The sequence below is a fragment of the Akebia trifoliata genome, chromosome 9, assembly GCF_017979445.1.
Source record: "Akebia trifoliata isolate Shusen 1 chromosome 9, ASM1797944v1, whole genome shotgun sequence".
NCBI lineage: Eukaryota > Viridiplantae > Streptophyta > Magnoliopsida > Ranunculales > Lardizabalaceae > Akebia > Akebia trifoliata.
This window is the reverse complement of record NC_141383.1, coordinates 11957716-11982470: the sequence shown is the minus strand read 5'-3', so window position 1 is coordinate 11982470 and position 24755 is coordinate 11957716. Positions and strand designations below refer to the sequence as shown.

The following is a 24755-nucleotide window of genomic DNA, read 5'->3' as shown; positions in this document are numbered from 1 at the left end:
TAACCAGAGCCCTAGATGATTTTGAAATGCCAACAAGTCGGAATGATGCCACTAAGCAAGTTTCCCAATGTGAATCGGTTTCCTCATTCAACAAGATTTTAATATGAAATAAGGTAGAAACAAATGATCCCAGCTTTATTCTCTAGACTACAAATACATAAATATCCAATATGTATTACTGTGAAACACATTAATAATTCTAGGACCTTTGTATTGCGGGTTTATAGGGTAGGTAGTGATCATGCTAGCACCACGCTCCTGTTCACCGCTCCTACTTACACGTGTAACGAATTTTCCCTCCCCATCTCCATCATAAAATAGTTCAATTTCTAACTCTCAAGCTGAGAGTTTCAGAGATGGAGAGATACTTGTGCAAGCTGAGACTGTGTCATCTTCTTGTCCATTCGAGCTTGCATGATGTTTTTCTTCAATTTGGTAGGTACCCGTTCATCTGAGTGTAAAATAGAAAGATCAGAGACACGTGATATACTGTTTACATTTAGTTGTAAGGACTTCAAAATAAATGATCTAAGGAGGAAAGATTATATTATTTAAAAAAGAAAAAAATAACAAATGGAATCAATGTAGCATTCTTCTTTCTTTCTTTCCTATTTTTTTTTTTTTTTGACAGAAAAATGGCATAAAGACACACAAATGTTCAAATAAATGTATGCCAGATCAACATGACCGATCCATATTTCAATTTATAATTTTAAGAGATGCTCCACTAAAACTCATGCAATCCAAATGAATCTTAATCAACCATTACAAGTTTGATCACTTCGCCTTTTTTCCTTACTAGTAAAGAAAACCACAAACCTCAATTCTCAACAGATGATGGTAGTGCAAACAATGGTTATGATACAACTCTTCCCCACCTTCTAGCTGCACTAACAAATCATATATGCCTACATAAATGAGTATGCACCCTTCCTATAATAAGATAAATATGCATTTGAATCCATGATTACATGGCTCTACAGGGATTTATTGTTTCAATCAGATGAATATGCACACCATCAAACAATTATAAATACTCACGAGCAAGATTTTCTGTTTCCTCATCAAGCTTCCTCGTGTTCAAAGAAGTGCTGCTAGAGGCAGCTTTGTTTGTCCCCGCAGTAGCTAAAGAGAGAATAAAAAACCATAAGCATTGGAGACATCCAACAAGATGCTTAAGAAAAGACACAAGAACCATGGTCGATGGGAGTTTCTATAATCTTCCAAATTTTAAATAGAATTTTGGAAATTTTCAGATGCAATTCAGATTGAAGTATGGATGGGACTTTCACCCATCTGGTTATCATCACTGTCTTGTCTTCTCATTGTCGTGCAATTTGATCTTATCAGTGAGCTTTTAATTGTCATTGAAGGCAATAGAAATATTTATTTGTTGTCCAATTTGATTGATCCCCATCTTCGTATAAATGAACATTTCTATTTGTTAATTAAATCAGACACCAATACATCAACGATATACAAAAGTAAGATCATAAATCAATTCATCAAAATATATATAAATCAATATTAGCTTAATCAATTAAATTCAGATCAAGCAAACCCAGAAGAACCAAAACTCAAGCATGTATTAGTTGAAATTGGACAAAACCCGTTAACAGAAACTCATTAATATCCCCAATTATAACCAACTCACTCACAGAAACATCAGAAAACAACCTTAAAATCAATCCAGATTCCATCCACCTTCAAATAAAACCATAATAACCCAACTCAAGATTGTATTAGTCAAAATTGGACAAAACCCATTAACATAAACTCATTAATATCCTCAATTATAACGAACCCAGTTATAGAAAAAAACAGAAATCTACCTTAGAATCAATCCAGATTCCATACCCCTTCAAGCAAACTATAAGAACCCAAACTCAAGCTTATATTAATCAAAATTGGACAAAACCCATTAATAGAAACACAATAATAAGCCTAATTATAACAAACCCACTTACGAAAAAATCAGAAGACTACCTTCCAATTAATCCAGATTTCACCCCCCTTAAAGAAATCATAAGAACTCAAATTCAAGCTTATACTAATCAAAATTGGACAAAACCCACTAACAGTAATACATTAACATCCCCAATTATAAAAAACCCACTTACAGAAACATCCCAAAATCATCATAGAATCAATCCGGCTGAATCCATCCCCTTCAAAGATCATCTTCCATTCTCAATATTTGTTTCATTTTTTCATAGACAACAACCGATCTATTCTAAATTGTTAAAACAAAAAATAAAAAGTGTGTAAATGAGATGAGTCCATTAGCACTACTATAGCCCCTCCATATCTGTTACATAAACATAAGATGCTTCAAATTAGAAATTTGGTCTCTGATGTCCATTGACACTACCGCAGCCCATCCACTGTTATAGTCACACAGCAACAACGTCCTACCCCAAAGGCAATGCATCGTAATTGCAATCAGTTTCTTGATCTAAATCTTGCACTTCCTCATTCACTAAAAATAACAAAGAAGGAAAAAAAAACCTTACGTCATATTTCAATAGATATAAATGTGTATTATCTTACAAATATAAATTTAATTACCTTCGATAGATCCAATCAGCTTTCTGTTTTGATTTTCAGGACAAATCCGCTTGTCATGCCCAAGTTTTTGACATAATGCACACTTCCTTTTTTTCTTCTGTTGGGCCAACTCAACACTGCTTTTCAATCTACTAACATACTGAACCTTTTCTTTTCCCTTCTCATCCTTCTTCCTACCCTTTGTTTGTGAGACATTTGGATTCAAAAGTAACAAATTCATTTGATCATTACTTTTTTCTTCATCTTTGGATGACTTAAGTTTCATTTCTCCAATTTTTTTTGATGTTTCATTTAAGTCATCCAAAAAGATTTTGTATCCCTCGATTGAAGTTCCTGCAATACAAGCCAATTTAGTGGCCTGTTGACATAGGAAGCTAATTCTCACTGCATCCGACTGTTCATTTTCATTGCCCATTGTATGTGAACCCGTGATTCTGAATTTACGATTGGCTTCTTGTCTCCATCTTCCAAGAATGTAGTGGGACGGTATACTATCAATGTCGTGACAAGCAAAAACCTTTAAAAAATGTCGACAAAGTATTCCAAGAAATTCAAATTTTTTGCATTCACAGGTACCCTCGTATGTTTTCAAATTAAACTTCACTATGAACTCCTCAGGTGCATCATATTTACTTTTCACCACATATAATTGATATCCATTATCGATTGCCCGTTCTTCTTCAATTCTGAATTGAATCACTTTGACCCATTCTTGCTTAAATTTCTCAAACACATTTTTAGTGTATAATTTTGCTGCATGCTTTAAAAGTAACTCACCCTTATGAACACATCGAAACTTATGCTCTGAAATGAAATCTTCTGTACTCTCTGCATCTACATTCCTTTGCAACGCTTGCTCATGCTTAACAATAAATTCTTTGAGATTTGACCTTGAAGTAACATATCCATCGAAAAAGGCATTGATACTTTCACTACGACCGGTGGTATTCATACCAGTAAAAAATGTTTGGCGATTATAAACTGGCACCCACGACTCCCTTATTTCAAATAATTGTTGAAGCCATTCGTTGTTTTCCAATCTATTTTCCATGATCACTGACTTCCATTATTTTTCAAAGTCCTCAATCGTGTATGTCGACCATATACAACTTCTCATTTTACCTTTGAAGTTAGTATCTTGAGAGTATATATGAGACAATTTCTCAGCAAACTTCTTCTCGATATGCCAAATATAAAGACGATGACGGGTGTTGGGAAACACTTTGGCAATTGCATTCCGCATTGCTAAATCTTGATATGTGATTATGGATATTGGATGACGTCCTCTCATTGCTTCTAGCCATGTCTCAAACAACCATATAAAGGTTACCTCTGTCTCATCTTGTAGAAGAGCACCCCCAAATTGTATTGACTGAAGGTGATGATTTACTCCAGTAAATGGGGCGAATGGCATATTATACTTGTTTGTTCGATAAGTTGTGTCAAATGACACCACATCCCCAAAATATTCATATGCCATTCGTGATCGAGAATCAACCCAAAAAAAGTTAATTGCCCTACATTCGTCATCACATTGTATCGCATAAAAAAATTGTGGATTTTCGGCTTGTTTCTTCTTGAAATAGTTCAATACTGATTGTGCATCACCCCCTTCTAGTTTCATGTGTCTAACATCTCTCAAATGGTTGTAACAATCTCTGTTATCGAAACTGATCGTGTCCCCACCTAAAATTGATGCCACTTTCCCAACTGGCATGTTTTCTCTATGGAATGCTTCGACTAAATTCTTAGTTGCTTTTGGCATGATTCGATTTGACCTCATCTTCATTCTCCTAGCTGGTGTAACTACCTTATGATTATGGTCATCATTAAAAATTGATACTTTCCATCTAGTGGTCCATCTGTCGTTTAAAATACGCATAGTTGCGTTACATCCACATCTAACAGTAGAACAACTTCTTTTTTTCTCGATTTCATCTTCTTCTATCTTCTTTGGTTTAAATTTACCTTGATGTGAACAAACGTATGTTATTCCAGTCGGTTCATTTGAACCACGTCGTGACCTAGTAGTGGTTCGAGTTCGAATCCAAAATCCTTGTCGACGTCCATAATCCTCATAATACTTTTGAGCTTCTTCACTTGAGTCAAACAACATCCCCACATAAGGCACTTCTAGATCTTCAATGTCTTTGTTAGGATTCTGACAATCAACATATTCATCACTATCTACTTCAACTATCGACGATCCCACAATGTCATTAATAGGCATTCCCTCATCTTTGTCAACACCAATCTTATCCACAATGGACTACTACAACTGAAAAAAGACCAATAAACTACAAATGATTCAATTCTTATTACGTGAGGATAGATTTTTTCCCAACCCTACGTTAATAGAATATCTAAAAAATTTAGACTTGCATAAAAAAAAACACAATTCTTATCAGATCGATGGAGAAAATTTAACAAGAATTGGACTCGAAGATTGGAAACATATGCATGATAAAAACCTAACAAAAATCAAAGTTTCATCAGTCTTAAATCCCTAAGGTGCTAGATAGAAATCTAAAGACATTTCTTGCAACTTCTAATTAAGATTATTATGACCAACTCATCCCAATCAACTTTCCCTTTGTTTATCATCACAATCATCTCATTATTGCACAAACACAAGTCCTCCACCTAAGCTTTGGAAGGATGTCAGGAACATTACACATGGGGGGTTGCGAGTGAAAACCACTACACCATGTCATATTTTAATGCTCGAGATCATGTGTAGATAGATATTGTTGTGGAGTATATAGCTCAAATTGGGTCTAAAGTTTATATGTGCATAAATTATTCAAGACATTTTAAGAGGAGAATGGGGCAATCCAGAAAACTTCCTTTTTTTTTAGGCAAATTAATTTATACAGATTGGTAAAATGCGGGGAGAAAATTTCAGCTTCAATAAAACCTCAAAAGAACTCCTATTCATCCTAGTTTGTAAGATTTTGAATCTTACTAAGGGTCGTTGAGCTCACTTGTGGCATCCAAATGGGTGTCCTCAATCAAATACTAAAAACCATTTAAAGACAAGGTTTCTACCAGATGACCCCGACAAGGTCACAGAGGGAACCCATATCTTCTTCAACACATTGGTCCTATATGGCTTAAAAAAAATAAATAATAAAAAACCTAATTTCTTTCAACTCATCTAAGTTTTAAAAATAAATAAATAAATAAACATCCACATTATTCAAGTTCAAGAACAACAAAAACAAAAAAAAAAAACCCAATCGATTCAAGTTCAAGAACAATAAAAACAAAAAAATAAAAATAAAAAAAACCCAATCGATTCTCTCTCAAGAACAACAAATACAAAAAAGAAAAAAGAAAATACCCAATCGATTCAAGTTCAAGAACAACAAAAACAAAATATAAAAAATAAAAAAACCCAATCGATTTGTTATCGCCTAAAAAAACAAGAGTTAAATAAATACCCGTTCGATCGAAGATGATGGACGGCGACTGCGACAGCGAGAGAGGGTTGAGAGCTCTTCCAAGACGACGAGATGTTACTGTCGTTCGATCTGAACAGCGTTTATTATCGTTCGAAGAGAGAGAAAGAGAGAGAGAGAGAGAGAGAGGATGTCTGAGATAGGGAGGGAGCTGCTCTCGTATTCGAGAAATGGGTTTTCGAGAGAGAGAAATCGCCGATGGGTTCAGTTGGGGTTTTGTGAGGGAGAGAGTGATTCGAAGAAGAAGAGGACAGATGGTTGAGGGAGTTAAAAATAGAATAAAACAATTTTGAGGGATCCGATTATAAATACAAGACATTTTATAATAAAAGTATAATAACGCCGTTGAACCGTTGGATGTACTATAATCTAACGGTCATAAAACTTAGGCACGAAAGTGGGAAGACTTTGGGGCCGCTGAACCGCTCCCTATATATATATATATATATATATATATATGGGAAATGTTCAGCACCCAACCATTTTTATCTTACATGGGTTAGAAGTTTTGGAATGGGTTGATTTTTGGTGAGGATGATCTCTATGGTGAGAAAATCATCCTCACCAAAAATCAGCCCATTCCAAAACTTCTGACCCTAATTTACAAGTTGAAGAATCGTGGACCGTCCAATTTTTGTAAATCACTTTTGATGGGGTTAGAAGTTTTGGAATAGACTGATTTTTGGTGAGGATGATCTACTCATCATAGAGATCATCCTCACAAAAAATCAGCTCATTCCAAAGCTTCCAACTCATGTTTTGAAAAATGTTTGACACCATATATATATATATATATAGGGTCCCGTTCAGCACCCTAAGTTTTATCACACACTTTAACAAACGTGTTTTGTCTTACATGGGTTAGAAATTTTGAAATAGGCTGATTTTTGGTGAGGATGATCTCTATGGTGAGGAGATCATCCTCACCAAAAATCAGCTCATTCCAAAACTTCTAACCCCATCAAAAATGATTTACAAAAAATGGACGGTCCACGATTTTTCAACGTGTAAACATGGGGCTAAACATTTCGGAATGGGCTGATTTTTGGGGAGGATGATCTTCTAATCATAGAGATCATCCTCACCAAAAATCAGCCCATTCCAAAAAATTTTCCCATATAAGACAAAAAGGTGTGTCGCAAAGGGGGTCGTAATAACGCTGTTCATATATATATATATATATATATATATATATATATATATATATATATGGGAAATGTTCAACACCCAACTATTTTTGTCTTACATGGGTTAGAAGTTTTGGAATGGACTGATTTTTTATGAGGATGATCTCTATGGTGAGGAAATCATCCTCAACAAAAATCAGCCCATTCCAATATTTCTAACCCCATCATAAATGATTTATAAAAAATGGACGGTCCACGATTTTTCAACTTGTAAACATAGGGTTAAAAGTTTTGGAATGGGCTGATTTTTGGCGAGGATGATCTCCTCACCATAGAGATCATCCTCACCAAAAATCAGCCCATTCCAAAACTTCTAAGCCATGTAAGACAAAAATGGTTGGACAAGTTGTTGGGTAAATGGTTGAGTGTCGAACGGGACCCTATATATATATATATATATTTGTGTGTGTGTTATATAAATTATTTTAAGAGTTGGGACATAAATTAATGATCTTCTATTGTTATATTAAACCTCCAAACTAATGTTGGATCCATTTACCTGGTCTTTAACATTAAATAATCCAAATAGAGCCAGTTTCCAACCTTTTTCAAAAACTACTTTGGGAAAACCTGTCACTTTTCTTCCACTCCACCATGGAATTTTGGGGACAAGATAATTATATGTTATGGTTACAAATTTTCTTTTTATTTTATAATCTTCGTTTACAAAATTGTTGACGAATTTTCCAAATAAATCAAGTGCTTGATAGATTTCATAAAAATACATAAAAAAAAAATTGAGGAAAAACCCATAAATGATATAATCAATGTTTTGGCCAATATTTTAGATTTGATAAGCCCTCATTGACCCAAATAACCTTGTCTCCTAAGAACCCCTGATTTTTCTACTAGAAAATTTGTAATTTTTGAATTATAAATTTTTTAAATAATGTCTTTTTAAGACCTTTTGTTAAACTGAGCAAACAAATACTAAAAAATTATAATTGATGAAATTGTACAAGTACTAAATTTAAATGATAAAAATATTATCTATTTACCTATTTAAATTGTATTGAACTGATTCAAATTAAACATTGTAATCACAGAATATTATTTGTTAGTTACTGTTGAAAATTGATAAAATAACTATATTATCCTTTTCAAGCACGATATATTCTATTTAACTATTTTGACTACTAATTCATATAACACATAATAAAAACAACATAAATGTAAAAGATAATATATTTTGATATTTTAAATGATGTACACAATCTATTGTACTCAAATATTAAATTACAAGATAATAATTTTCTCATCCAAATTTAAATGTGTTCATACAACATGCATGATCTTCTCGCTCATACTCATAGTAACAATTGAAACATCCCATCATCTTATTTCAAAGATGAAATGACTTAATATTAAATGAATAATTTTCAATGAAAATGAAGGATGTATAACTATAAAAACATCCCACGAATTAATAAAAGGAACCTATAATATAGTCAATTTTTTTGTCTTATGACTTAAATTTTTTGGAATGAGTCAATTTTTGGTGAAGGTGAATATATGATCTGAATATCACCATCACAAAAAATCAGCCAATTTCGAAATTTCTAACCACATTAAAACTGATTTCCAAAAAATATGAACGATTTACAATTCATAAACTTGTTTTGATGGGGTAGAGGTTTCAAGATGAACTGATTTTTGCTAAGGATGATCTCCTCATTGTAGAGATCATCCTCCCAAAAAACTAACTCATTTCAAAACTTTTAACCCATTTAAGATAAAATATTTCGACTATAGTGTGAGTTGCCTTATTAATTTGTTGAGTGCTTATAAATATAAGGGCATACTTATCTATACCAAAAAAGAATCAATGCTAAATGTTTTAGAGAAAAAAATTAGTGACCAAACTTCACTTAAATTTTTTTTCATTTATTTTTCAACCATAAGTGTCGAAAATATGAAATAAACAAATATTTTGATTTGACAAAAAATGCTGAATTTTTTTTTCCTTTGTTAAACTAAGCAAACAAGTGTTGAAAGATTATAATTGATGAAACTATATAAGCATTGAATTTAAATGGTGAGAATGTTATCCATGTAATATTTGAATTGTGTTGAACTGATTCAAATTAAACATTGTAATCATAGAATATTATTTGTTAGTTATTACTGAAAATTGATAAAATAATTATATTACCCTTTTCAATCACAATATACTCTATTTAACTGTTTTAACTACTAATTCATATCACATAATTAAAATAGTATAAATGCAAAAGATAATATGTTTTAATATTTTAAATTACATACACAATTTATTGTACCCAAATTTTAAAGTACAAAATATTAACTTTCTCATTCAAATTTAAATGTATTCGTAAAACTCACGCACACCATAGCCAATTTTTTTTGTTTTATATGAAATAAAATTTTTGGAATGAACCAATTTTTAGTGAAAATGATCTATATGACCTAAATATCATCCTCACGAAAAATCAACCTGTTCCAAAACTTCTAACCACATCAAAACTAATTTCTAAAATATATATATAATTTATGATTCTTAAACTTATTTTGATTAGGTTAAAGATTTTAGTTTAAGCTGATTTTTGGTAAGAATGATCTCCTCACCAAAAATCAGCTTATTCCAAAACTTTTAACTCATATAAGACAATAATTCAATTATGGCGTGAGTTGCCTTATTAATTTATAAAATACTTATAAGGGCATATTTATCCATGTCAAAAAAGATTGGTGTTTAATACTTCAACGAAAAAAAATTAAGTGATTAAACTTCACATAAATTTTTTCACTTATTTCTCCATCATAAGTGCTGAAAATATGGAGTCACTACAAAATATAAGGTATTTAGAGGCGGTTTTAAACTGCCTCCAATTTCGACTAAACTGCCTCCAATATATTTAAGGGCGGTTTAGTCAAACCGCCCACTATAGTGGCGTCGCTGATTCCTTTTAGTGGCCGACTAAGGGCGGTTTTAAAACCGCCTCTAAATACTGATTTAAGGGCGTTTTTTATATTTTTAGAGGCAGTTTTAAAACCGCCTCTAATAATAATAATTTAATGGCGGTTTAAAAACCGCCTCTAAAAATTATGATTTAAGGGCGATTCTTATATTTTAGAGGCTATTTGAAAACCGCCTCTAATAATAATAATTTAAGGGCAGTTTTAAAACCGCCTCTAAATATTGTTATTTAAGGGCGGCTTTTATATTTTAGAGGCAATTTGAAAATCGCCCCTAATAACAAATTAGTTTTTTAAAAAAAACAACATTAGAGGCAGTTCAAAACCGCCTCTAATGTTGTAAAAAAAAATAATAAAATATTCATTCCAAAATAAAACCCACAATTATATAAAGAAAAAGAACTGCTATTAACACTACAAATTTCACTTATTACTTGTTTATAAAAAAATACCACAACTTGTAAATGAATATTTTATCAAACATAAATTACAATATACCAAACATGCATCTACGAAATCGAAAAACAAATTACGCATTCATGAATATTTTCACTATAAAAAAAGAGACAACTCTATGAATTATAAACAAATGTGATATGTTTCTTGGATTTAGTGTGCACTTGAAGCCAATCATCTCTCATACTCCACCCCATCTCCATGCTCACTCTAGCAAAATAAAATGATAAAGCCATAAATCATGTGCAACCAAAACATACCTTAGAATATGTCGTTTGCAATGATCTCATGGATGGCATACAACATGAAGGGATTAAAATTAACCTTTTTCTGGATCTTTCTATCCATGGTATCCACGTCAACATAATAACCAGATTGATAAATCTGATCTCGTACCTATGAAAATATAATAGGAAAGAACATCGATATCAGTAGACTTCTGAATTGTACACATAATAAGAGTCAAAGAATATCAATTAGTATAACAATGAGACTAAGGAACTCTAGAGCATTAAATTGTTCATACTTATTGAAGCCACAACTACAATTAACCTTTCTAAAGTTTTCAAATCATAAATTGATATTCATTACAAATAAATTATACAAGTTTAAAAAAATTATAAATAAAAGTAAACAGTTTACAGGCAAAACATGCACTGGAGGTCTTCTTACACCAGTCCAACTAGTGAATGTTATCAAGGAAAACTAATAAAGCTAAGAATACATTTTGGCTATCAATGTATGTATATATAGCCAAACTATTAAGTGACTCCTCTTAGTTGCAGTGCACATGGTTGAGATTTCTCAGACACAAGAGGGCCACTTTCCTCTATAGTTCTAGAAGTATTGCAAGCCTACACTCAACATATGCTAGGATGGCCCGGTATGTCATAACTGGTCTCTCCCTCTTAGTTTCATCTTCTGCCGAGTAAGACAAATAGAAACGAGAATGTTTATTTTCAATATCAATAAGAAAACACATCGAAAGGGCTATCGTAAAAAAGTGGACCAAATGATCTCCCATTGAAATAGTGATCCATGCCTCGAACACAATTGCAGTCAAGTTCACTAAACTTCATAGCATAATATTCTGAGATTACAAATATACCTAAAACAAAACTATAAATAGCAAGGATATGCAAGAGGAGAAAAAAATATACAAGAACTCACTTCAAGATAAACATTAGTGGCATACAAACATTAGTTTCTTTTGGAAATTTGTAATTGCAAAGAAGCGGATCTTTGGCATAATTTATAAACTTGATCAGCAACTTTTGAAAGTTCTTTCTTTTATAAGGGGGGAGGGTGGGGTATGTCCATATTATGTTTAAATTTGGCATGAGAGCATGTTTATAAAATAACGCATATACATCAGGGCATTCAGTGACTTCACCCTGTAATAGGCTTGTAATATAGGTCAGAATATCTGAACAGGGGTATTTTAAACCTCTATTTGTTCAGAAATCATCAGAAACCATAGTAGCTTATGAATAAAAAATTATTGTACTAGTAAAAAAATATTTTTGATTTGAACTTGAAATTAGAAAATAAGACACCATATCATATAAGTCCATGTGTGTGAATATATAATGCCTAACTGAACCCCACAAAATGCATTTATAATTTATAATTTATAATTACATATGTACATTATAAGACTATTATGTGAAGGTTCCCGTTTGGTAGTTGGGTTAAAGTCTCTGGATGTCGATACCATGACCTAGATTAAAAAACCAACTCCACTTGTTACTGAAAAGTAATCTCGCTTGCCTAGCAATAATAATAATAATAATGACTATCATGTGTAAAGTAAAATGTGTCTTTCCTACCTGCGCACACAAAATGCTTTATGTAAGTACCATAACCATAATCATGTGATTTGTATAAGTAGATTGATCAGATATGTACTTCAGCGTGAACATATGCTATTAAACTTTTCTATCAACTTTTTAATCCAAAGAAAATCCATATTTTGAAATAATAATAATGACTATCATGTGTAAAGTAAAATGTTTCATTCTTTAAAAGGTCATTGACTATCATGTGAAAAGTAAAATGTGTCTCTCCAATGTTTCCACAACATTATCTTTGAAGAATGAAACATAATCAGACAATGACCTTTTAAACATTGCAAAAGGCTCCCAGAGAGCAAGGGCTTACCTTCTAGATTTCCCTTGAGATAAACTAAAAGCAAAGTCTGGAACCTAATTAATAACCAAAGCAGAAAAAGAAACATCACATCAAGGTAAATAATAAAGGCTTATTGCAAAACCCATGAACAAACACATGAAAAAACTTATACAAGTGTGTGTGTGTGTGTGTGTGCGTGGGGGGGCACATGATCCTGCACACAAACATATACATCAATTCACTTGCAAGACAAATGCACTGACACAAAGTATAAAACTGACAAAAAATTAGTCCAAAGAAGTTAAAAATGAATAGGAGATACAAGTGACTGAGAAACCTGAAACATAAATAAATTAGATGAAAAATGCAAAAATTAAAAAAAGGAACAATAAAAAAAAAGAAAGAAAGAAGAAAAGAAACCACTCAAATTATGTTCAGAAAGGTGAACCCCATGTTGGTTCAATCACATTCCCCATGATTTGCGGGGCTTGCTTTAAAGGAAACAAGCTAGTCAACCATGATTAATATTGTAGGCAGGAGGGTGTTGATGTAGTGCATTTGGCATATCTGTTCTGAAAAATATCAACACGCAACCATGTTAACAAGTTGCCAAACTTCTCTTTGAGACACTAATTTAATGACTATCCAATGTTATGGTCAGTTATGGATCTTCTAATCTACAATTTGATTTTTTTGCTAAAGGGTTTTTCATTCCCTCATATTTTGGTGTTCAATGTTAACCTCGCTAGCAATATCAAGCATGGTTGTAAAAATAGATCTATGAGAATGAAACGTTAGTTTTCAGCCAAACAACTGATACTATGATAATTATAAAAGATTTTTTCATAGGTATGAATATCATATTAAGAGATGGTTTGGTCATGGCAGTTTGGTGGAAAATTTAAAAACCCAAGAGGAAGATTTAAACGGATGGATCAAGGTAGTGAAAACAGATTTAAAGACACTTGAATTAACAAAATACATAGCTTTCGACATAATTGAATGGAGGAATAAGGATCCATTTAGCCAATCCTAGGCATTTGGGATAAAGGCTTATGATCATGATGACATAGTGTCAACATTGCCATACTCAATTTCTGGACTCACTTTAACAGAGTACTTGTACCCAGAGAGTTGGGGGTTCGGATGGATAAAACTCCTAGATTCATACCAAAACCAAGCAACCTTAGCCGAACACATCTTGTTTCTACCATAAATGCTTTTGTATTCTTGTTGGTTTGATATCACGCAAGCTCTTGGGATCAATATAGGAGGAAGCTACTAGTGTCGTGTAGGAAGGAAACTAGAATATGCAAAGCAGTTACATTAACAGTAGCTGGGAGGGCAGCATATGGAAACAATACAAAAGCATCTACTTGTATAAATAAAATATAAGAGAAAAGAGAACAATGAATAAATAGAACAGTGCCTTCAAATTAAAGCAAGGCATAGAAAAATTGGTGATTACTACTCTTCAGTCTCAGAAAAGGATTGTACCAATTGAAGAGCATTGGAATGGGAGAATTTCGGTGGGAGCGTCATGAGTGGATGATCCCCACTCACCTTCAGCGACGCCATCCCCAAAGTATATCCTAAAGCTCTTGAAACAGGAACAGCAACTGCATTGCCAATTTGACGGTATCTGCCCAAGACCAAACACCACTCCAAATATGATCATCGGCCTTTTCCATTAAATGAAGATAATTATTTGCATGTTTGTCAAATCCCATGAAGAAAAGTTGGCTAATTGAGCACTTTTATCATTTGGACTATTTTGTAATTTCTAATCTTTTCAATTTATAGGGAGCAAATTTCAGGGACCTCCCTGGAGTAATTGTTGGACCTGATAATGTTGTTCAATTGGATCCAAAAATGGAGGGGTTGCTATTACCATCTAGAAAGCCATTGGTGCAAGATTTGGTGATATTTGACTTTTTAGTTTTGAATTTGGTGCACATGCCAACAATTTAGAAAATTATTATTTTCTACATAAATGAAAGAGAGGGAAAGCAAATACGAAAAACGAATGTGCTATAGTGAATAACCTGTAGTGTTGTGCATTAGAATTTCCTCTTTAATGCATAAAAAGCACTGATATCTATCTTGGTCCATAAAATGCACCATCCCCTTCATTTATCTGTACAATACAACTCCAAATAATTTCACAGGAAGTTGTTCTAGAGGAAGAGAGCGGGATAGGAAATAGAGATTAAATTCCAAAAGAAAAATATATGACTCAAAAAGGCATCCATTCTTGATGATAATTACATTTTAATAAATGCTAAAATACTTAACCCTAACAGCAATTTTATAATATAGTGTCCATTTCTCCAATTTAGGGATCTTTTCTTTAACCAAAACAAAATTAACATCTGTAATTGCAGCAAGAATCACAACTCCTAAACATCATCACACTCCTAAATATATAATAACTCTCATATCTACCGCATCTCTAAGAGCAACAACTAGTGTTTTGTTTTTTGCTAATATTGTCAGTTCTTACTTCTAGTTACGAAGGCTCTGAATAATGAACCTTAACCTCGGGACATTCATCTCACCTTTACTATTACTTGTACCTGTGGTTGGGGATGACCAATCCTCTCCCAATGCCTTGCTTGCATGCCTGATAGTATTTTTCAGGCATTGGAAATACCTTGAGATGGTCTTGAAAGCTAACGTGGTGTAAGGTGTAGCAGTACTGAGACACGCTACAGTTTCAAAGGAGAACACTACCATTTGCATTTGTTGTTAGTAATGCTTGTACCTTCTGCAAACCTTTAGAGAGCACAGCAAGGGTGGACAGTCACCAAAACAGATTTGGAACCATGAAAATAAATTGAGATGCTACTATGATCCTCTATCTAGCTAAACATGAAATGCACAATACATGGATAAAAAATTGAAGCTTCAAACAATACTCTGCAGTTTATGACGAAGCGCTTGAGGAAATTGCTAATCTAATAGCACATATTATTGATAATAGAGTTTAGAATAGCCTTCATTAACAACAATATAAACATTCTAATATGGAAAAAAGAACAATACATTAAACATTGTGACCATATTAAGATACAGGGGATACTAGTGAATTCAATTTGGACTAGTGTGACAATTACTTTAGCTGTAGTGCTGGTTCAGCACTGAATTAAAGTTAGATAAGACTGGTTGTAGTGTCATGAGCCAGGCCACTTGATAATTGTAACAGTAATTTGGCAACACTTCATCAGTAGAGGATGACAACTATTTGGAGTTAGGATTTTGGATTTTGGCCGGGAAAAGTAACAAAAAAGTAGTGGTGGATATCCTATTATCCAAAAATTCATTCCCCTTAGGTGGTCCAATTTACTTATGGATAAGTTTTTCTATGTTTTATACAAAAATAATTCAAAAAGGTGCAAGATTCCTTTTTGTGGAAATGTCTAAATGACTCTAAAGGAGGAATCAACAATACCATTTTTCAGTAACTTGAAAACTAGCTACTGTTCAATGTTCCATAATTTATTCTTAGACCATTCATTCCCCAACTAATAAACACCCAACTTGTTTGCTTCACTGAGCAATAAGAAAAGTTATAAACATCTTTCACCCACACAATGTCATCAAAACCTCAAGAGGCTTGAATGATCTCCTGGCAAATGACAAACCACTCAAATTCCTTATGGATCATACTGAGGAATAACCTCGTTATATTAATTGAAAGAGTTATCTTATAGAAAACCTTGAAGTTGTGGTAGTGATTATAGTATGAAAAGATTCTAACTCATTTGCTATACAGACTGAAAAGAAAGCAGTGCTATCCTACAGTCATGCAACACCCAATTATTCATCTCTAGGCATAATTTTAACTCCTTCATACCTAGCTATGGTAGATGCCTTAATCAGTCCCACACTCACATTACTTTTACTACACAATTCCAACATTAGCTTCTTGTGTTTAATTTGCCTAGGATTCTCAATGTTCACGGTTATACACTTTTTTTTCTTAAATATTTTACCCAAATTGTTCAATAAACATTTAAGCAACATATTCATGTGTTAACACACCCTTTATTAATACTTCAGAAATACCAAAGACCAAAAATTTTGACAAATCTTGTTCTAGGATTTTTTATGTTTCATGTGAAACCAAATTGAAAAAAAAAAATTATAACGACGACTATAAATGAGACTGCCAATAAAAATGTACCTCAAGACTTTATCTTCTTAGCTATATTATTCAACTTCAACCTACGATGAGGATGCAAGGATAAAAATACAGCCTTTAAAGCACTACATTTGGTTCAATAAAAAATAAACTTCTAAAATAGACATGAAAAACATAAACCAAAGCAAAGCAAAGAAATCAAACCTTCTCCTTCCCGATAGAAACCTTAAAAAACATGTTTGTCGGTGCAGGAAGTTCAACTGAGATGATCTCTTCTCAATATTAAAATTTTGGAAAATAAAATTTAGTGTTCAAGGATCCGTTGCCACACCGTAATCAAAAGTACATCATTCTTTTATTAAAATCCTAGCTATAAAAATGAGAGATTAGGTTAGGTTTGAAACTAAAACAAAGATAAAATCAAAACTATATAAATTAGGATTTTGGTTTGAAATCAAACCAAAAATCGAATCAACACTATAGAAATTAGGGTTTCGATTTGAAATTCATTATCAAACCTAATAAAAGTTTCGATAACAAAAAAAAAAAAAAACCAAAACTTGATGAACCCTAGTACCAAAACAAACAAAGATTATATATAGAGAGAGAGAGAGATAGATAGAGACCAATAGTTAAAACGCACAGATCTGAAGAAATAATAAATAAATATCACTGTGTTAGATAGATAGGTCTACCACTAGAACAGATTGAGAGCTCGAAAAAAGAAAAAATGGAAAAAAGAAAAAAAAAAAAAAAAAACCTGATGAAACTTCAGCTTGAACCGATCGAGAGAGGGCGCGATTTTGAGAGGGAGAGAGGGTAGATTGAAAAGAATCGCGCCAAAAGCCCCGTTGATCTGGATTTTGTGGCGTTTTTCCAATAAACGCCCTCACTGATCTGATTTGAGCGGCGTTTTTCGAAAAACGTCTCTGTTGGTCTGAAATTTGAGGCATTTTCCTTATAACCGCCGGTGTGTAAACGCCTCCAATCAGTCTCCGTTGAAGATATTCTTTGTTCTTCACGGCGTTTCTGACGAAATCGCCTCCAAAAACCCTTTCATTGCCTTATCTTGACGTTTCCACCAAACCGCCCAAAAAAAGAGCCTCTAAAAGCCCTAATTTTTGTAGTGAGTATACAAACCTGCTAATTTGACAAAAAGTCTTAAATTATTTTGTATCAGCATTAAGTGTTGAAAATAAACGCAAACATACAAACCCTTAGTCTGATCAAACTCATCTTCAATGTGCCATTGAAACCCTAAGATTCGTTACACAAAATTTTACCGTACTTTTCCTTCTCCAAAACTCCTATCTAGATTGTCTTGAGGTTTGAAGGTTAAAGAGATTGAGAAATCTTAAGGTCAAAGCAGGCCCTAAGATTCTCATCCTCTGAACTATTAACCTTTTGAATAACAAAAACAATTTCCTTAAAAACTTGGTATAAGATTCCCTCTAGATTTCATAGAAAAACTCAGATCCAAGGTTTTCAATATTTCCTCTAGAATGATGAGAACTAAAAACTTTAATCTAAGATCTAGGTGATTATTGATTTGGAAAAAAAAATTTAACAAAATAGATCAAGAGAAATCCATGGGGGTTATTACTAAAGGTTGAAGATAAAGAGCATTTAAGTCATTTTATGCTAATTTATAGATCAAAACCTATGTCAAGGGCCTTTTTTTTTTCCAACAACTAAAATACTTTCACTTGTAAATTTAACAAAAACAAATATTAGATCCAACCAAGATTTTAAATTAATTTCAGATCTGTGAATCAGGAAAAATAAGAACTAGAAAAAAAAAAAAAAAAAAAAGCCAAACACAAAAATTAAGAGAATCTTATAAATAAAATGAGAATAAAAAGGAAAAAATAAAAGAAAAAGAAAAGAAAACTTCCCTGACTGTTTAGTATAGAATGAAATCCACCTATATAAGAAGAAGAAGGTGATAAGATGGAAGGGAAAAGGAGAAACTTCCGGAAATCATAGGAATGGGAGGCATAGGAAAGATACCAACTTAGTTTCTCTTTCTCTCTAAACAAAAAAAAAAAAAATGAGAATAAGTTTCGGACTTTCTTTCCCATGAACCCATTCCAATAACTTACGGTAGCTCTGCCTCCCTTTCCCTCACTCTCTCTTTAGTCTTTCCTCATCCTCACATGAAGAAGAACGAAGATAAGAACGATTGAACAACATTTATAAAGTGGTGATTTTAAAGTAACCCTAGAAGGTTTTGTTAAAATTAGGGATGCCACCCTAGCTTTTTACAACGATGACATCGTACCCTTTTGCTTTAGTCTTTAATTAAAAACTAAGATGAAATGACTTAAATACCCTTATTTCAACAACTTATTAAGAAAGCACTTGTAATCTCAACTCTCAGACAGGGCAAAACGTGTTCGAGTATTAGACGAAGAAAAGGGATTCTTGGAAATTTTTTGTTTTTGATGTTAGAAATGTCAAAATTTTAAGACTAATTTTCAATCACAAAATTTGATCTCCTTCAAATTTTGACAAAGAAGTCGAGGTTGCTAGGCTTGAAACTTCAATGTATCATTTTTTTGTTTTTTTTTTAAGTTTAAATGTAAGGGTATTGTAGTTAATTCGTACTAGTACATCATCAAAGACAAAAGTTATACTATCAATTTTAGAAACCCTGGAGATATCTCACATTTTTTATCAAGATCTAGTGGGGTACTTCAAAACTATCTTTATAAAGTGAGTGTCTAATCGTATGATAAAGAAAGCACCTAAAGACTTTTTTAAATAAGAAAAAACTATAAAGGGCATTTCAGTCATTTTGGACTCCGACATCTAGTTTGTAATTTTCTCTATATTTCTTCAATGAAGTTGGTGAAACTGACGGATGAGATGGTTCCTTGAGAAATCCTAATGGATATCTTTCCATCTTATTTGTTTGGATGGAGAATCAGTTTTCAACGATGTTGTACAGTATAATTTTCACATAATTGTGAGAAGCTATCCTTTCTCGAATAGATAAGGTTTTCCATGTAGCAGCTAAGGCAGTGGGATCCACGTGCTTCACCCACCCATCTCTACACTTTGCTTCCCCCCACCCCCAAGTAACTTGCCCACCCTTTTCTATAACGCTTATTTTTTTTTCTCGAATAATGATAAAACTCCCCCTTTAGACATACTTCCCATAAAATCTCTTGACATGACATGTGCATAAGACAATAGTTTTCCTCGGGATACATAACTGTGCATCCCTATAAATATATGTCGTTGTGTATCCCAAAGAAAAAATTATATGGTTTTATATGCATGCCACGCCAGGAGAGTAGAGTGGGGACTACAAAAACCATGAATTTTTTCTTTCTAAATAAATTATATTTATCATTTTTTGAACAAGTCATCTTTCTATTATGAGTCGTGATAAAATGACATGCTAAACAGTACACAACTAATGTGATAAGGGCATATAACCATAGATCTTTTTCTTTAGGATATACAAAGAAAAAAGATTTATGGTTTTGAGTGTTTGTCACTCTCGCAATATCACTTGTAGCTCGTTAGTATATTCCAAACAAATAAAAATTAAATGCCTTAACTCGATGGTGCAAGTAAGAGTCGATCCTCAGAAAGAAAGATTCACAGTAAATTAAATGAACCAAGGAAAATTATCTAACTTATCTATTTGATTTTTGAAAAGCGTTGATAATATGATTGAGATAAGTTAATTTGAAACTAAATTTTCAAACAAAAGGGAAGAAAACTATCTGAATTGGGAACATTTAAGGAAACTGAATCCACCAAAATAGTTATTCAAAATTCAATTAAACTTTAAGTTCTTTTAAATAATTTAAATCAAGAAATTGACAAAGGTTCTTGATTCCAAAAGTTTAACAATAAAATCCTAGAATTTTATAAATCTACGAATTAGTTGAGATTTCTTTCCCTTTAAAATTTTTATTCACAAATAATCCTACATCACAACGAGCATCCGATATAATGGATTTCTCCAATAGTAAAGATCACGTATGAGATGGGGATGATGCAAAGTAAATAAGAGAATATTAAGATACCAAGATTTGTGAAGACAAATCTTTTTAACACTTGAAACATACCAGAACTTGAAAAGTAATAATAAAAAAATAAAAAATAAAAAATAAAAAATAAAAAGAAATATATTTTCTTCATATCCCCTTAGATTGAGAGATTAGTCAAGATTCATGCTTGAAAACAACAAAAATAAATAAATGTAGTTATCTTTATTTAATCTTGAATTTGAACTTGACAATTGTTGTTCTCAATTGTAGAATTTAAACTAAAAACCTAAAAAAATAAAAAGAGAATAGAGGGGAGAGAATAAATTCAAAAAAGAGTTAGAGAATAGCGAATAGAGATTAGTCTCTATTTATAAAATCGAATCCTTCTTGATAAGTTGTACGATGTTCGAACTCTGTTTAACCACAAGTCTCTATGATCAAATACGTACACGAAATTTTCTCGTGTAATGTTCTAAATTTGAAGCGCCTCATAGAGTGTTCACTGCGCTGCAATCATCTTTGTGTGTTTCACTTTAAAGTTTCGTGGTTGACTCCAAATTTTGACTGTATCTACTTTTGAACTCTTGTAATTTGACTTGGTTTCCTCGAATACCTATAACATGGATTTTACACGAAATTAAATTCTCCAAAAAATAAAATGAAATATGTAAAATGACCTAATTATCCTAAAAATCATTAAATTAAAGTTAAAGCTTACTATAGGGAATTATTAATTAAAACTAGGACTTTAAGTTGAAAATCTAAATAAGTGCCCTATAAATTAATATTTAATTGGACATTTATAACACCCCCAAACCTAAGTTTTGCTAGTCCCTTAGAAAATTAAATAAATTTTAATACCTCTCAAGGGTTTTAAATTTGATATTCTAATTTACTCACGTTTTTATTATTGACAACTTTTACCCTATTGAAACATAGATAATTTGGTCACATTAGGCTCTTTTTTACTTTTTCATTATTTTCACTTTTGTTTCTTTAATTTAGATCTTTTCAATACATTATTATGTACTCCATACTTCAATTTTTTCTTTAATATTTTTACTTGACCTTTTTTTTCTTTCATTTTACTTTTTAAGTAGTAGCATTTTTTAAGGTATCTAGTCTAATCCTAAGGTCATCGTCCAACATATAAATACCTAGTTCTATTTTTCTTCTAACTAGCCAACTAAAAGATAAGGAAGTTAAAGTTTACTAGACTTGATTTTTCCTAAGTAAAGGTCTAACACTAGGAAAAGCGTTAGAATCAAGTAAAAAACATGAAATTAATTCAAATCAAACAAAAATACTGTTTTTTGTGTTTTGAAGTCACTAAAAGAAAAAACAAATGTTACTTGAAATAAACTAATAAAGAGACGTTTAAGTTAAAAGATAGAGAAAAACACTAATAGAGAGAGGTCCCACTTAGACCAACTTAGTCTAACAAAGTTTAATTCATATTATTTTTTTAAACTCAATCATAAGGGCTTGGTGTTAGCTCATTTGATTGAAAGGTTTAGCAATAAAACTTTGATTTAAAGGACCTAGATAGAATTCATTCACTCACGTGTGAAGCTCCTACCACCAAGTATCTAAACATGCCTAAAGCATCTTTAACTTATCGAAGTATGATTCATCAACTTTTAGCATATAAGGTGTAGGAGTTCACTATAGCCTTACTCCATAGGAGTTGGATAAGTCGTGAAGTCAACTCATGAATATTAAAATAATATAAGAGAAATAAAACTAAATTATAGTAGAAATTGAACTTGCTCTTGGCTTCTCCACTCTACAATAGATGGAACATTAGCTTAAGATCATTACAAATGTACATACATGCAATAAAGTTGCCATGTGGTGCACGCGTGTTGCCTTCAAAGCCGCCACGTGACATCGTCAAAATCGTTGTGTCACCTGTGAAGCTACCATGTGGCGTCATAAAGAGCTCTAACCATGCGAACACTAAGGATACACATTTCTCCTCTTTACTAAAAAAGGAGCATGAAACTTTCGTTAAAGGCAATGATCTTCTTCTTCCTCTTCTTCTATTTCTCTCTCTCTCTCTCTCTCTCTCTCTCTCTCTCTCTCTCTTTGTAACATCATGGATTGCGAATCATGTAATAATTTCAAGAATAGTGGAACGGCTCTTCGGAGCTCGAAACATTCAGATTTGGACGAAGGTATTGTCCTCTCTTTCCTTTCTTTTTCTCCTCTCTTTCATTATCTTTGTATGGTACACGCATAGTCCATCATTATAACACCTTACCTTTATCTTGTCTGAGCGCTACAAGATCCACACGACTATTTCATGAGCTTAGTAGGACCTTAGAGTCTTTTTAATCATTATCATCGAATACATATTAAAGACATTATTCATTTTGGTCAACATTTAGCGACTCCAATGAGGACAAATATTAAGACTCACATCGTAAAATAAGGACTACGAGACAATCTAAACAAGCGCATTATGGTGGTGTCAACTAGAGAGTTGATCAAGAACAATGACGCAACCCTTTAGCAATATCAAAGGATGGTTGTGTCCCAATCACACTATCATGGAGCCGTTTGGAGAGATCCTACCTAGATTTGCAAAGACAAACCAAGAAATTTAGCAAGGATACAACACATGGAAAAATTGCATCGAGATTCACCAAACAACCAACTAATACTTGACACGGTTATTAAGTCACGAGGGGCCTCAAGTTCTTTCACTCATTGACAACTGGTCAGGAAACAAGCGGCACCTGAACTGGTACAAGCAACCTTTCACATAGATTGAGGTGTCAGTCATCCAAGGAGTCATAAAGGAATTTTGTTAAAAATGTCATGCCACGTCCAAATTTTAGCTAAAGCGTCAAAAGAGAAAAACTATTGTCAAAGGCGACAATGGAAAGGTCATATTTCCCTCAAAAGCGTCGAACACTTCAAATATACTTTAAGTAAAGTGTCATGCACCTCTCATAAGAATAAATTGGTGCTCATTGTACTCCATGAAGTGTCATGCACCATAAACTGTATTACCCCTAGACAAGGCGCTATGCGCTATAACTTACAAAAAAAAATAATTTGCTGGCTATCACACTTTATGAGGTGTCGTGCACCACGAACCGTATGCCCTTGATAAGGCGTGACCCCATCTTCACACCCTCCTCTCGGTCCAACCACCTTCGTCAGCCATACCGCTACCTTTTCCTAACCCTTCTCGGTCTCTTCCCATTGTAGCCCTTCCTCTAGACTTCCTCTTTCTCATATACCCCCCAAAACAGCAACATAACCCCAAAAACGCTTTAGCCCATGTGCTCACCACATAGTCCAACAATAGTAGGCCCCCAACAGTGCCCTAACAACAAGCCTTAACGGTGTCCCCACAACTGAGCTTCAATTGAAACCTTAGCGAGTGCCCTTCATCAACACCTTAATGGCCGAAAATAAGTACTTATTAATACACCCTAAGTATAAAAGAGAAAAATGTAAATGCAGTTTAGACCCCATCCTTTATATAATGGGTTATGCTTACATGCCTCAGAAACCACACCACCAAATTCTAAGTACAATCTTTAAAATATCCCTAAAACATCAGTGATGTACAAAAAAGACCTTTATGGGAAAAAAGCTCCATAAGGGTGTCAGATAGTATACTCTTACCATAAAATGCTTTGGGTGACTTATTTCTTCACGCTTTGGAGGGACGCCACCAGACAATGTGGTTCACTACATACATGTCTCAAATAAGACCTAGGTGCACGATAAGGATCGATAAAGCCTAAAGGTTGATGCTTTGTAAGAAATGTTTAATTGTGAAAAAATTGACCTCTTGCACAATCAAACAAGGGCCAAATTGTGATGGGTTTGTGAGTTGCTTACAATG

The 24755-nt window shown here is 33.0% G+C and overlaps 1 protein-coding gene, 1 long non-coding RNA gene and 1 pseudogene across 12 annotated transcripts; all 3 read right to left on the bottom strand.

Moving 5' to 3' along the window:
• Nucleotides 1–43: 43 nt before the first annotated feature.
• LOC147394304 (uncharacterized) lies at nucleotides 44–6150 on the bottom strand. Its single transcript, XR_015181507.1, has 2 exons — nucleotides 6012–6150; nucleotides 44–451 (listed from the first exon to the last, which is right to left on the bottom strand). It is a non-coding gene; the product is annotated as an uncharacterized LOC147394304 (long non-coding RNA).
• Nucleotides 1194–6005, bottom strand: LOC147394305 (protein FAR1-RELATED SEQUENCE 5-like; annotated as a pseudogene). The gene is made up of 2 exons (XR_015181506.1): nucleotides 2569–6005; nucleotides 1194–2479 (listed from the first exon to the last, which is right to left on the bottom strand). The product of XR_015181506.1 is annotated as a protein FAR1-RELATED SEQUENCE 5-like (transcript).
• Nucleotides 6151–10556: 4406 nt separating the features above from the next.
• On the bottom strand, nucleotides 10557–19036 carry LOC147394303 (DNA (cytosine-5)-methyltransferase CMT2-like). Of its 10 annotated transcripts, none has more exons than XR_015181336.1 (7): nucleotides 17644–19036; nucleotides 15316–15514; nucleotides 14237–14381; nucleotides 12770–12813; nucleotides 12353–12438; nucleotides 10934–11005; nucleotides 10557–10819 (listed from the first exon to the last, which is right to left on the bottom strand). XR_015181336.1 is itself a non-coding variant. In XM_086453400.1 (7 exons), the coding sequence occupies exons 3-7, from the start codon at nucleotides 15381–15383 to the stop codon at nucleotides 10726–10728; spliced, it is 423 nt and encodes a 140-aa protein (XP_086309526.1). In that variant the 5' UTR covers nucleotides 15384–15514; nucleotides 16926–16966; nucleotides 17644–19036; the 3' UTR covers nucleotides 10557–10725. The 10 variants fall into 10 exon arrangements, 7 of the variants coding, with proteins under 7 accessions (XP_086309526.1, XP_086309528.1, XP_086309524.1 ...); XM_086453400.1 differs by lacking the exon at nucleotides 12353–12438 and adding an exon at nucleotides 16926–16966; XM_086453402.1 differs by lacking the exons at nucleotides 12353–12438; nucleotides 17644–19036 and adding exons at nucleotides 16926–16966; nucleotides 17088–17635.
• Nucleotides 19037–24755: the final 5719 nt, after the last annotated feature.

Excerpts from the sequence above, each read along its gene's own strand:
- LOC147394303 (XM_086453400.1), bottom strand. The coding sequence starts at position 15,383 with ATGCCTGAAAAATACTATCAGGCATGCAAGCAAGGCATTGGGAGAGGA. Across the intron at positions 14,382-15,315 it reads TTGGTCATCCCCAACCACAG|ATACCGTCAAATTGGCAATG; the intron begins GTACAAGTAATA and ends GGTCTTGGGCAG. Across the intron at positions 11,006-12,769 it reads TCTCAAGGGAAATCTAGAAG|GTACGAGATCAGATTTATCA; the intron begins GTAAGCCCTTGC and ends ATATTTTCATAG.